The 14,427-nt window shown below is 41.4% G+C and overlaps 4 protein-coding genes across 4 annotated transcripts; 1 reads left to right on the top strand and 3 right to left on the bottom strand.

The window, feature by feature from the left end:
• Positions 1-293: 293 nt before the first annotated feature.
• Positions 294-1,439, bottom strand: LOC137605495 (trace amine-associated receptor 13c-like). The gene is made up of 2 exons (XM_068330210.1): positions 1,267-1,439; positions 294-1,110 (listed from the first exon to the last, which is right to left on the bottom strand). The coding sequence occupies exons 1-2, from the start codon at positions 1,437-1,439 to the stop codon at positions 294-296; spliced, it is 990 nt and encodes a 329-aa protein (XP_068186311.1).
• A 1,796-nt stretch (positions 1,440-3,235) lies between these two features.
• LOC137605346 (trace amine-associated receptor 13c-like) lies at positions 3,236-4,404 on the bottom strand. Its single transcript, XM_068329949.1, has 2 exons — positions 4,232-4,404; positions 3,236-4,052 (listed from the first exon to the last, which is right to left on the bottom strand). The coding sequence occupies exons 1-2, from the start codon at positions 4,402-4,404 to the stop codon at positions 3,236-3,238; spliced, it is 990 nt and encodes a 329-aa protein (XP_068186050.1).
• A 4,470-nt stretch (positions 4,405-8,874) lies between these two features.
• Positions 8,875-10,023, bottom strand: LOC137605232 (trace amine-associated receptor 13c-like). The gene is made up of 2 exons (XM_068329746.1): positions 9,851-10,023; positions 8,875-9,691 (listed from the first exon to the last, which is right to left on the bottom strand). The coding sequence occupies exons 1-2, from the start codon at positions 10,021-10,023 to the stop codon at positions 8,875-8,877; spliced, it is 990 nt and encodes a 329-aa protein (XP_068185847.1).
• A 2,808-nt stretch (positions 10,024-12,831) lies between these two features.
• On the top strand, positions 12,832-13,997 carry LOC137605231 (trace amine-associated receptor 13c-like). Its single transcript, XM_068329745.1, has 2 exons — positions 12,832-13,004; positions 13,181-13,997. Exons 1-2 carry the CDS (start codon positions 12,832-12,834, stop codon positions 13,995-13,997), a joined length of 990 nt encoding a protein of 329 aa, XP_068185846.1.
• Positions 13,998-14,427: the final 430 nt, after the last annotated feature.

Raw genomic sequence — 14,427 nt, 5'->3', positions numbered from 1 at the left:
TGTGGTGCTCCAACATCAAAAATCAAGATGACAAAGATGGATACAGGTTTCAGTAACTTTATTCATTTTTATATTAAAAAAAATTGTGAAAATAATTCCCGACTTTAGTAAATATATATCTGTAATCTGATTAGTATGTTCCCACCCCTGTACTTTCATTATTTATTATTGGTGGTCCATGTGTTCCATTACTCTACAAGCTTGGTACAAAAACGCTGATGACCCAGCAGGCCGCTTCTGGTTTGTATGCTCTGACAGTTGAGAGTGGATATATAACATATCAGACTGAATGTCTAGAGTTTGCTGATGTTATGTGAACCACCCCGCAGAATCTTAAGTGTCACAATTAGTTTGATGGATTTTCTGAACCAGGGGTAAAACAAGGCATAGATCAGAGGATTTAGACAAGAGTTAAAAGTGAACAGAGTTATGACGAAAACAGTTAATGTAGCATCGAGCGTGGACTCCGGACCAGACAGCACAATACAGTAAAAGGGGCACAGACATATTAGAAACACAACTACAACAACTCCAAGAGTAATGGCTGCTTTTATCTGTGATTTCTTAGCAGTTACTTTTGTTGAACACTTGATGGTGACTGATGTAATGTGAGACCTCATGGCTCGAGCCTGAGACACAGCCACCACAAACACTCTCATGTACAGAACTACAATGACAGCAACAGGAATAATAAAGGATAAAATCATATCAGCAAATACATGAACATATTCAGTAATGAAAATACACTGTCCAACACAGGTGTTATATCTACCTGGTTGTTGCAGGTTATTTTTCAGCATCAGACAATGAAAAAGAACAGAAAACATCCAACACAGACAAACACAGATATTAGTTCTCTTTACAGTGACTTTGGTAGAATAATGTAGAGGGTCACAAATAGCCACATAGCGATCAATTGATATGAGAACCATGGTTCCTATTGAGACAGAGGCAATAATATAGCCAAGAACATAATATGCAGCACATATGATGTCACCCAAAAACCAGCAACCATCAATGAGGTCTATTTGAAATAATATGAGAAAACCAATGAAACAATCTGAGACAGCCAGAGAGAGGAGGAGGAGGTTGGTGGGGGTGTGGAGCTGCCTGGAAAAAGTGTAATAAACTCACCATTATTTCCAAATAATCTTTCTAGCATGTAAAAAACTGAAACACAAAAGCATCATATCGGAACATGAAACTCTACCTTCACATCTTGATATTCTACCATTTCATTCTTAAACTGATTAAATATTTGCCTACTTGAAGTGTGAGATGGAGATGACGACCAGTATGTTGAGAATCACAGTGACAATACAGATGAAGGACAGTATGATATAAGTGAACAAAGATTCAAAGTAAGGAAGCACAGCCTTTCTGCAGGAGGAGTTGAGGAGCTGTGGAAAGCAAATTTCATCTTCATGAAAGGATGACATCACGAGGAAGAGATGAGAGGTTGTGTAACTCTGTCAGCATTCTGCCTGCCAACTGATATATTTATTCCTTCTCCATGTCCGTCCTCCTTATTTACCTCCATTGACAGTTTTTTCAGTCGCTGTCACTTACGTCTGGTCCTTAGATTATGTTCATTTTTTTCTGGAAAACCTTCCTGTAATTTTTACTTCAACTCTAAGATGATGTCCTCCAGACCCTGGAGGGAACAGCACTTTCGTGTTTAGAGTAGTAATGACTTTTCATTGATCTCAAATGGCGATTATAGATTGAAATTTGACAATTACAAACAATTCAGCTCAATATATACATATATATAATTTTATATTCCCATTTCAACACAGTTCAGTTGGAAGCTTTAGTCGATTTGATTCTATGTGTAGTGAGTTAAATTTACATCTTCATCTTCCGAACCGCTTTATCCGCCGTAGTGAGTCACGGGGAGCTGGAGCCTATCCCAGCTATCTTAGGGCGTGAGGCGGGACTAACTCTGCCATTAGCAGTAAGGTCAAACACGATCAGAGTATGCTCATGACCTTTGACCCCACAGACACAATGTGTTGAAAACTGGCATTCTATGAAACCGTTAAATGGACTCACAAACATGCTAGACAAGGCGCCATTGCAAAGTGACATACAAACACTAGTTTACCACTGTAAAAAAACCAACAACTACAACACTTTAAAGGTTGATACAGGTCTCAGTAACTCTGGTGATTTTTATATTTTATAAAAATATCCTGAAAATAATTCCCAACTTTAGTAAACATATATCTGTAATCTGATTGGTGTGTTTCCACCCCTGTAACTGTAACAAGTACTTTCGTTATTTATTATCTATGGACCATGTATTCCTATTCCATTACTCTACAACAGGGGTCTCAAAATTTTTTCCTGTCAGGTGCCACATAACTTTTCCCTTCTCTGATGGGGGGGCCAGGGTCAGTTTGTAACAGAAAAACTGATGGTCGCATGGGTGCCTAAATGTAAACATTTATCGTCTTCCAGAACCAAATATTGATAACCTTTCCAGTTATTATGCCATTTTTAGAGAGCGGCATAGAAGTCAATGACACTGCCCGGCTTGAATACAACTTTCAGAACATCACAGTTTTGTAACTCAGCCAACTCAAACTGATAAGAAGGCTGGGCTTCATCCATGTCCGCAACAGAGGGGTTCAGGAAAAGATAATTTCTTTTGCATTAGCATGAAGTTCACAGAATCACACACCAAACTCATCTTGGAACAGGACCACTGGGTTCTCTGCAGAGAGGTTTTGGGTAGCAGGGAGATGGATGAAGTTGTGCTTTTTCACTTGTTCCAAAACCAGCGCACGATTCACCTCAAACGCTTTTATGTGGAAATACATGTTGCAAATGAGTTTCCCCTGGCCTAGTAGCTACAAGTTCAGCATTCTTCAACATACAAGTTCAACGTCTGTTAAAAATGCAAAGTGCCATTTTCATTCTGGATCAATCAGCTCTGGAACCGTTTTGTCATGAAGGTATTTTTCTGGTACTGTTCAGGGGGCCGTGCCAAATGTTGAGGTGGGCCTTAGTTTGGGGGTACCTCTGGTCTACAAGCTTGGTACAAAAACACTGATGACTCAGCAGGCCGGATCGGGTTCGTATGTTGTGAGGGTAGAGAGTGGACATATCTGTCATCCACCAGTCAGAACTGAAGAAGATTCTTGGATGAGAGCTGAAACTTCAACAAAAATACATTTGGTGCAGATTACACCTTGAAGATGAACATTTCTTTACAAGTTCGATTAACTGTCTAGAGTATGCTAGTGTCACGTGAATCAGCACTCAGTATCTTAAGTGTCACAATCAGTTTGATGGATTTTCTGAACCAGGGGTAAAACAAGGCATAGATCAGAGGATTTAGACAAGAGTTAAAAAAGCAGAGAGTTATGACAAAGACAAAAGATGTAGTGTCAAACATAGTATACTGACCAGACAGTACAATACAAAAATATGGGCACACACATATCAGAAACACGACTAAAACAACTCCAAGAGTAATGGCTGCTTTCATCTCTGATTTCTTAGCAGTTCCTTTTTTAGAACACTTGATGGTGACTGATGTAATGTGAGACCTCATGGCTCGAGCCTGAGACACAGCCACCACAAACACTCTCATGTACAGAACTACAATGATAGTAACAGGAATAATAAAGGATAAAATCATGTCAAGAAGTACATGAACATATTCAGTAATGATAAAACACTGCCCAACACAGGTGTTATATCTACCTGGTTGTTGCAGGTTATCCTTCAGCATCAGACAATGAAAAAGAACAGAAAACATCCAACACAGACAAACACAGATATTAGTTCTCTTTACAGTGACTTTGGTGGAATAATGTAGAGGGTCACAAATAGCCACATAGCGATCAATTGATATGAGAACCATGGTTCCTATTGAGGCAGAGGTAATGACATAGCCCAGAGCATAATAGACAACACATACAATGTCACCTAAAAACCAGCAACCATCAATGAGGTCTATTTGAAACAATATGAGCGGACCCACGATACAATCTGAGACAGCCAGAGAGAGGAGGAGGAGGTTGGTGGGGGTGTGGAGCTGCCTGAAGAGAAAAGATTGAAATAAACTCACCATTATTTCCAAATAATCTTTCCAGAATATGAAAAAGTCAAAACTGAAACACAAAAGCATAATTTCGGAACATGAAACTCTACCTTCACATCCTGATATTCTATCATTTCATTCTGAACAGCTACCATTTGATGAAAATATTTTGCCTACTTGAAGTGTGAGATGGAGATGATGACCAGTATGTTGAGAATCACAGTGACAATAGAGATGGAGGACAAAATGACATAAGTGAACAAAGATTCAAAGTAAGGAAGTATGACCTTCCTACAGGAGGAGTTGAAGAACTGCGGAAAGCAAATTTCATCTTCATTAAAGGATGACATCGTGAGGACGAGATGAGAAGCTCAGTAGCTCTGGCCGCTTTCTGCCTGCAGGTCTCTGTGCTGATATATTTCTCCTCCCTCCTTACCTCGATTGACATTTTTTTTCAGCAGCAGTCACTGTCAGTCCTGTCCTTTAATTACGTTAATATTTTTTTCTTCTTTGGAAATTTTACTTCATCAAAAGCACCCCAGACACTGGAGGACATCATCTGGAGTCCAGAGGAAATCTCTGCTCCTCTAATGACTGGTGATGCTATAACTATACAAGGTGAAATACCTCAATGTTGTCATGAATTGATGTTGTAGCCTACCCCATAGAGGCTGTGACCAGTGCAAAGCTCAAATCCAGTATCTGTGATAGAATGGGGTATCATTTTTGAAACCGTGAAACCATGGCTGATCTTCTGGAATCTGATTCTTGCATCTGCTGTTGTCACAGCAGCCTCTCTTGTGACTACATTATGGAGGACTCATCCTGGAGAAGCTCGACCACTTGCATTGCCTGATACCTAATAGAACCCTCCATAACCAGGACTGTCCATCACCAAAGACATGCTTCACCATGCATGAGGTCCTCTCATCTTCTCCTTTTAGCTTTTCCCTTTGTGAGTCGCCACAGCGAATCCGTGTCCTCCATCTAACCCTGTCTTCTGAATCCTCTTCTCTCACACCAACTACCCTCATGTCCTCTTTCACTACATCCATAAACCTCCTCTTTGGTCTTCCTCTAGGCCTCCTGCCTGGCAGTTCAAAACTCAGCATCCTTCTACCAACATATTCACTATCTCTCCTCTGGACATGTCCAAACCATCTCAGTCTGGCCTCTCTGACTTTATCTCCAGAACCTCTAACATGTGCTGTCCCTCTGATGTACTCATTCCTGATCCTATCCATCCTGGTCACTCCCAGAGCGAACCTCAGCATCTTCATCTCTGCTACCTCCAGCTCTGTCTCCTGTCTTTTCCTCAGTGACACTGTCTCTAGACCAAACAACATCGCTGGTCTCACCACAGTTTTGTACACCTTTCCTTTCATTTTAGCTGAAACTCTTCTATCACACATCACACCTGACACTTTCCTCCACCCGTTCCATCCTGCCTGGACACGCATCTTCACCTCTTTTCCACACTCTCCATTGCTCTGGACTGTTGACCCCAAGTACTTCAAATCCTCCACCTTCTTGATCTCTTCTCCCTGTAACCTCACTCTTCCACTTGGGTCCCTCTCATTCACACACATGTACTCTGTCTTACTGCGGCTAACCTTCATTCCTCTCCTTTCCAGGACAAACCTCCACCTCTCTAGCTTCTCCTCCACCTGTTCCCTGCTCTCACTACAGATCACAATGTCATCTGCAAACATCATAGTCCATGGAGATTCCTGTCTAGCCCCGTCTGTCAGCCTGTCCATCACCATAGCAACAAGAAGGGGCTCAGAGCTGATCCCTGATGCAGTCCCACCTCCACCTTGAACTCCTCTGTCACACCTACACACACCTCACCACTGTCTTACAGTCCTCATACATGTCCTGCACTGCTCTAACATACTTCTCTGCCACTCCAGACTTCCTCATACAATACCACAGTTCCTCTCTGGACACCCTGTCATCAGCTTTCTCCAGATCTACAAAAACACAATGCAGCTCCATCTGGCCTTCTCTGTACTTCTCTATCAACATCCTCAAAGCAAATACTGCATCTGTAGTACTCTTTTTTGGCAATAAACCATACTGCTGCTCACAAATATTCACTTCTGCCCTTAGTCTAGCTTCTACTACTCTCTCCCATAACTTCATTGTACGGCTCATCAGCTTTATTCCTCTGTAGTTGCCACAACTCTGCACATCTCCCTTGTTCTTAAAAATGGGCACCAGCACACTTCTCCTCCATTCCTCAGGCATCTTCTCACTATCTAAGATCCTGTTGAACAACCCAGTCAGAAACTCTACTGCCACCTCTCCTAGACACTTCCAAACCTCTACAGGTATATCATCAGGACCGACTGCCTTTCCACTCTTCCTCTTCAATGCCCTCCTCAATTCATCCTGACTGATCTTTGCTACTTCCTGGTCCACAACAGTCACCTCTTCTAGTCTTTGTTCTCTCTCATTTTCCACGTTCATCATCTCTTCAAAGTACTCTTTCCATCTTCCCATCACACTACTGGCACCTGTCAATAGACTTCCATCCCTATCCTTAATCACCCTAACCTGCTGCACGTCCTTCCCATCTCTGTCTCTCTGTCTTGCCAACCGGTATAGATCAGTCTCTCCCTCCTTACTGTCCAACCTAGCATACAAGTCATCATAAGCTTCTTGTTTGGCCTTTGCTACCTCTACCTTCACCTTACGCTACATCTACCTGTACTCATGTCTACTCTCCTCAGTCCTGTCAGTGTCCCACTTCCTCTTGGCTAACCTCTTTCTCTGTATACACTCCTGTACCTCCTCATTCCACCACCAAGTCTCCTGATCTACTTTCCTTCCAGATGACACACCAAGTACTCTCCTACCCGTCTCCCTGATCACATTAGCTGTAGTTGTCCAGTCATCTGGAAGCACCTCCTGACCACCCAGAGCCTGTCTTAACTCCTTCCTAAAAGTCATGCAACACTCAACCTTTTCAGCTTCCACCATTTTGTCCTCCGCTCTGTCTTTGTCCTCTTCATCTTCCTCACCACCAGAGTCATCCTACACACCACCATCCTATGCGGTTTGGCTACACTCTCACCTACCACTACTTTACAGTCACTGATCTCCTTCAGATAACTAACAAATACTTTCATTATTTACTATCGGTGGTCCACAACACCTACTGTGTGTCAAAGTCAAACCCGGGGGCTTAGTCCGGCCCGTGAATCAATTAGCTATAGGCTCCTGGATGGTACTTAATTACTATTACTATTCCCCACAATGCAACGGTAGCAGACAAAGTCATTGCAGCAAGCAAGCCTCGGCTTCATTATTTATCAGCCGTCAGAGCAGAGGTTGACTCTCAGCCACCCCCCTCCTCAAAAATGGCTAAATGGAAAGTGAGCGCTGAGAGAAGGGGCTTTCAAGCCAGGTAGGAGGTAGAGTACATGTTCAGAGAGGTAAAAGGCAAACCTGTGTGTCTTCTGCGTGGGGAAAGTGTGGCTGTAACAAAAGAATCTAACCTAAGAAGGCACCATCAAACGAAACACACAAAGACGTGATTTTTCTTTAAGAGAAGTTACTTTTTGTCTGTGTACCTGTGAAAAAGTGTTTTGACTTCAAATTACTGACAGATTCATAAGAAAATATTGCTTCATTACTGTAATTACACTGAACCAGTCTGGCCCTCAGCTTGAAGCAAATTTGGTTTTTTGACCCTCCGTGTATTTGACCTTGACATCTCTGCTCTACAAGCTTGGTACAAAAACACGATGACCCAGCAGGCCTGATCTAACTCCTATGCTCCGACAGATGAGAGTGGATATATCTGTCCTCCACTCGTCAACTGAAAAAGATTCTCGGATGAGAATCTCTTTAGCTCCATGGACTGGTTTCATCCAAGACAATATTTTCACGGACCAGCATTCCTTTGCTCGATAATCATTAATGATGCCAGGACGGCTGTAGTCTAATAATAAATAATCCACAGTGGTTTTATGTAAAATGCAGACCTCAAGAGACAATAAACAACCTTTTTTCATAAATTGATATCTCTGTAAATGAAATAATTGTAAGAAATAATTATATTAAAAACTCAATTCAAGTGACTGCACTGATGAGGTTTATTTTGAAATATAGCGACTAACAATCATTGTATTCAATGTAGGAGAAATACTGATCATTTCCAATAAAAGGGTGTACAAGTCAATCACATAATAATAATTACAATAATGGGAATCAGTGGTTGGGGACCTCTGATCTAGGGGTAACAAGAGACAATGAACCTGAAGTGTGTTCCAGGCCTCCGGTCTTCTCCACAGTTTGGTTTTCTTTACAGTCACTGCAGAAAATCCCGCGTCACAAAGACAGGAAGTTTGAAATGGAAACAGGGTTTACGATAAATTTTGGGCGATCTCAGGATTATCTGCCTAGACTTTAATCCAGAACATTGGCGCAGTTGTGGGGGCTTAATTTAGGGGTAATGGCTGATAACATGTCACGTGACCGAGACCTGTCAAGAGGGACATTCAGCACAAACTTCACTTTTCAAAACATCTCTAGACTGGCAATCAATAAAAAAAAGACAGTCAAACGTTCTGTGCCGCCCGGTACCTAATGTCCCGTGACCAGGTACTGGGTCATGACCTGGTGGCTACGGACCACTGACATAGACGGATGTCACAGAGAATCAGATAATTTTTCTAAATAAAACGTATTTCAGACTCCAAAATAAATAAAATGGAAGTAATTTAAATTGTTTTTTGTTTCTGTGCGGCCCGGCATACAAATGACTCATGGACCAGCACTGGTCCGCAGCCCAGGGGTTGGGGACCACTGGTCTAGAGTATGCTAGTGTCACGTGAATCAGCAGACAGAATCTTAAGTGTCACAATTAGTTTGATGGATTTTCTGAACCAGGGATAAAACAAGGCATAGATGAGAGGATTTAGACAAGAGTTGAAAGAAAACAGAGTTATGACAAAGAGAGAAGTTGTAGCATCGAGCATGGAGTTCTGACCAGACAGTACAATACAATAAAAAGGGCACACACATATCAGAAACACAACTACAACAACTCCAAGAGTAATGGCTGCTTTTATCTCTGATTTCTTAGCAGTTACCTTTTTTGAACACTTGATGGTGACAGATGTAATGTGAGACCTCATGGCTCGAGCCTGAGACACAGCCACCACAAACACTCTCATGTACAGAACTACAATGATAGCAACAGGAATAATAAAGGATAAAATCAAATCTACAAGTACATGAACATAATTAGTAATAACAATACACTGTCCAACACAGGTGTTATATCTTCCTGGTTGTTCCAGGTTATCCTTCAGGATCAGACAATGAACAAGAACAAAAAACTTCCAACACAGAAAGATACAGGTGCTGATTCTTTTTACAGTGACTTTTGTAGAATAATGTAAAGGGTCGCAAATAGCAACATAACGATCAACTGATATGAGAACCATGGTTCCTATTGAGGCAGAGGAAATAATGCACCCGAGAGCATAATATGCAGCACATATTTTGTCACCTAAAAACCAGCAACCATCAATGAGGTCTATTTGAAACAATATGAGCAGACCAACAATACAATCTGAGACAGCCAGAGAGAGGAGGAGGAGGTTGGTAGGTGTATGGAGCTGCCTGGAGAGAAAAGAGGGAATTAAACTCACTATTATTTCATCCAGTTTTCCATTATGCAAAAAAATGTCACATCCAAAACGCAAAAGCATCCTTTGAGAAAATGAAACTCTTCTTTCACATCTTTATATTCTAACATTTCATAATGAAATATTTTCCTACTTGAAGTGTGAGATGGAGATGATGACCAGTATGTTGAGAATCACAGTGACAATACAGATGAAGGACAGTATGATATAAGTGCACACAAATTCAAAGTAAGGAAATATGGTTTTCCTGCAGGAGGAGTTGAGGAGCTGTGGAAAGCAAAGTTCATCTTCATCAAAGGATGACATCACCAGGAGGAGACGAGAAGCTGCGTGGCTGTCAGCTTTGTGCCTGCAGATCTCTGTGCTGCTGCTGGTATATCAACACATATGCTGATATGCGAGTGTTACTTAATTACAACTCAGGTCTTCCTCTACATCCCTCCTCCCTCTTTATCTTCATTGACAGTTCATTTTAATTAGCAGTCATTTCCTTCTTTCCTTTAATTACGTCAATGTTTACATGGAAACCTTGGAAAGTTTTACTTCATCAACAAACTCAGATGCCCTTTAGACACTAGAGGACATCATTTGGAGTACAGCAGAAATTCCTGCTCCTGTAGAGGAAGTATATATTTTTTATGGACATTATTTTTCCCTTCCGTCTCTTCTATTTTCACACGTCTATATAGGTACAGGCCCCTACAAACACACACACACACACACACACACACACACACACACACACACACACACACACAGAGAAAACCTACTCAAATTAAATAATTTCTCCTCCTGAAGGTTGTATGTGTTCATGTAGTAAAATGTAATTCAGGATTGGCGCAGACTGTATGCATGGTTGCAACACGAAAGTAAAAGGATGCAAATGCATTCTCCAGCTCCCCTGTGGTAAGTCCTCAGTTCTGGGGGGGAAGTATCAACCTTTCATCTTTTGTCTTTACGAAATTGTGTAAAGTTGCTTTGCCAATGATGTAGTTAGTTAGCGTAGGAAACACACTAACTGATCTATACAGGTTTTCTGATCCATTCAGGTTGGCAAGACAGAGACAGAGATGGGAAGGACGTGCAGCAGGTTAGGGTGATTAAGGATAGGGATGGAAGTCTATTGACAGGTGCCAGTAGTGTGATGGGAAGATGGAAAGAGTACTTTGAAGAGTTGATGAACGTGGAAAATGAGAGAGAACAAAGACTAGAAGAGGTGACTGTTGTGGACCAGGAAGTAGCAAAGATTAGTCAGGATGAAGTGAGGAGGGCATTGAAGAGGATGAAGAGTGGAAAGGCAGTCGGTCCTGATGATATACCTGTAGAGGTTTGGAAGTGTCTAGGAGAGGTGGCAGTAGAGTTTCTGACTGGGTTGTTCAACAGGATCTTAGATAGTGAGAAGATGCCTGAGGAATGGAGGAGAAGTGTGCTGGTGCCCATTTTTAAGAACAAGGGAGATGTGCAGAGTTGTGGCAACTACAGAGGAATAAAGCTGATGAGCCATACAATGAAGTTATGGGAGAGAGTAGTGGAAGCTAGACTAAGGGCAGAAGTGAGATTTGTGAGCAGCAGTATGGTTTCATGCCATTATAAACTTAATATTAATTTTCATTGTTATGTTGATGATACTCAATTATATCTATCAATTAAAACAAATGAATCTGATCAGCTAATTAAATTGGAATCCTGCCTCAGGGATATTAAATCCTGGATGCTTCACAATGTCTTGATGTTAAACAGTAACAAAACTGAAGTTATTATTATTGGGTCGAAACCTCTTAGAGATGATTCCTCTAGCATTGCAGTTCACTTAGATAGCATTGTTCTATCCTCCGCCATCCTCCAGTCAGGAACATGGGAGTGATTTTTGATCAAGATCTGTCCTTTGATTCTCATATCAAGCCTTCTTTCACTTGTGAAATATTGCTAAAGTTAGAAATTTCTTATCCTTTAAAGACGCAGAAAAAAATCATTCATGCCTTTGTTACTTCTAAATTGGATTACTACAATTCCTTATTATGGGCTGTTCTAGCTCCTCTATTAGGACTCTACAGTTAGTTCAGAACGCAGCTGCCCGCTGACTGACTGGACTGGGAGGAGAGAACACATCTCTCCTGTCCTAGCGTCACTTCATTGGCTCCTGATTAATCATAGGATACAATTCAAAGTCCTCATGATCACATGTAAAGCTCTCCACTGTAAGGCTCCATTTTACATTGAAGATCTTATTGAAGTGCATCACCCCTCCAGGGCCCTTCGATCCGATCAGGAGGAAGAAGCTTCAGCTATCTGGGGGGGGAGAGGGGGCAGACTCCCTTAGTTTATTTAAGAGTAGACTAAAAACCCTCTTTGATAAAGCCTACAATCAGAAATAACACCCCCCCCCACTAGATATGCTGCTATAGTGCTATAGGCCGAGGCTGCTGAGGGTATTTTTCTCCGTCTCTCCCGTTAAAGGGAGATACTCTGGAGCTTCTGTCACTTCTTTCTTTATCTTTGCTCCTAGAATTTATTATTCCTGTCAAATCACACTCTCTGTCTGCACGATGCTGCCGCTGTCTTTGTGCCTCCGTTCCACAGGTGGAGAACACTGATGGAAGACATCAAATCCTACCCCCAATTCAGCGACAGCGCACTATAGACATGAAAACCGGTCTCTCTCTCTCTCTCTTTTACTTGACCTACCTCTGTCCCCAGTGTATTTCTCTTTCCCAACCAACAGGTCAAGGCGGATGACCGCCCTCCAGAGCCTGGGTCCTTCCTGGAGTTTCTTCCTCAATGAGGGAGTTTGTCCCCGTCACCGTTGCTTATGCTTACTCTGGAGGGCCTTGTTGGCTTTCTATCTGTAAAGCGCTTTGAAACGTCTTCAGACGTGTTAAAGTGCTATATATAGAAAAGTTGATTGAATATTTGAAGTAAAACCTCACAAGAAGGTTTTCAACAAAAAGCATTGACAAAATTAAAGAGCAGAAGGAGGTGACTGTTGCTAAAAATAAACTGTCAGTGGAGGGTAAGAGGGAGGAGGGATGTGGAGGAAGAAATATAAATCAATAGCATAGAGAGCTTCAGGCAGAAAGCTGACAGAGCTATGCAGCTTCTCATCTCTTCCTGATGATGTCATCCTTTGATGAGGATGAACTTTGCTTTCCACAACTCCTCAACTCCTCCTGTAGGAAAGTCAAACTTCCTTACTTTGAATATTTGTTCACTTATATCACAATATCCTTCATCTCTATTGTGACTGTGATTCTCAACATGCTGGTCATCATCTCCATCTCACACTTCAAGTAGGCAAAATATTTCATCAGTTTATTAAACTGGTAGCTGTTCAGAATGGTAGAATATAAGGATGTGAAGAAACAATTCCATGTTCCAAATTGATGCTTTTGTATTTCAGTTATGACTTTTCTACGTGCTGGAATGACAATACTGCAAAAAGTTAAACTCACTCTTCACTTTCCAGGCAGCTCCACACACCTACCAACCTCCTCCTCCTCTCTCTGGCTGTCTCAGATTGCATTGTGGGTCTGTTCATGTTCTTTCAAATGGACCTCATTGATGGTTGCTGGTTTTTGGGTGACATTGCATGTGTTGTGTATTATGCTCTCGGCTATATCATTACCTCTGCCTCAATAGGAACCATGGTTCTCATATCAGGTGACCGCTATGTGGCTATTTGTGACCCTCTACATTATTCTACCAAAGTCACTGTAAAAAGAGCTAATATATGTGTTTGTCTGTGTTGGATGTTTTCTGTTATTGTTCATTGTCTGATTCTGAAGGATAACCTGCAACAACCAGGCAGGTATAACACCTGTGTTGGGCAGTGTGTTATTGTTACTGAATATGTTCATGTACTTCTTGACATGATTTTATCCTTTATTATTCCTGTTACTATCATTGTAGTTCTGTACATGAGAGTGTTTGTGGTGGCTGTGTCTCAGGCTCGAGCCATGAGGTCTCACATTACATCTGTCACCATCAAGTGTTCAAAAAAAGGAACTGCTAAGAAATCAGAGATGAAAGCAGCCATTACTCTTGGAGTTGTTGCAGTTGTGTTTCTGATATGTGTGTGTCCTTTTTTTTGTATTGTTCTGTCTGGTCAGAACTCCATGCTCAGTGCTACATCTTCTGTCTTCATCATAACTCTGTTCTATTTTAACTCTTGTCTAAATCCTCTCATCTATGCCTTGTTTTACCCCTGGTTCAGAAAATCCATCAAATTTATTTGGACTCTAAAGATTCTGCGTGCCGATTCAAGTAACAACAACATACTCTAGACAGTTCATGTGACATGTAAAGAAATGGTCATATTCAAGGTGTAATCTGCAGCAAGTGCATTTTTATTGAGAGGTTTCACCTCTCATTCAAGAGGCTTCTTCGGTTCTGACTGACGGAGGACCGATATCTCCACTCAACGGTCAAAACATACAACTACGATCAGGCCTGCTGCACCCTCCATGTTGTTGTACCCAGCTTAGGGAGTAATTGAATACAAGGAACACTGACAATAAATAGTGAAGTACTTATTACAGTTCCAGGATGGGGAGCATTAATCAGATCACAGATATGTTGACTAAAAATGGGATATTTTTTAAGATTTTTAAAAAAAATATATAAATGACCAGAGTTACTGAAACCTGTATCAACTTTTGTCATTTATTTTTGGTGCTATAGCACAATAGTGGTAAATTATTGGTTGTGTGACAC

This window comes from Antennarius striatus, chromosome 12 (genome assembly GCF_040054535.1).
Source record: "Antennarius striatus isolate MH-2024 chromosome 12, ASM4005453v1, whole genome shotgun sequence".
In the NCBI taxonomy this organism is placed as follows: domain Eukaryota; kingdom Metazoa; phylum Chordata; class Actinopteri; order Lophiiformes; family Antennariidae; genus Antennarius; species Antennarius striatus.
This window is presented reverse-complemented; position numbering and strand designations above follow the sequence as displayed.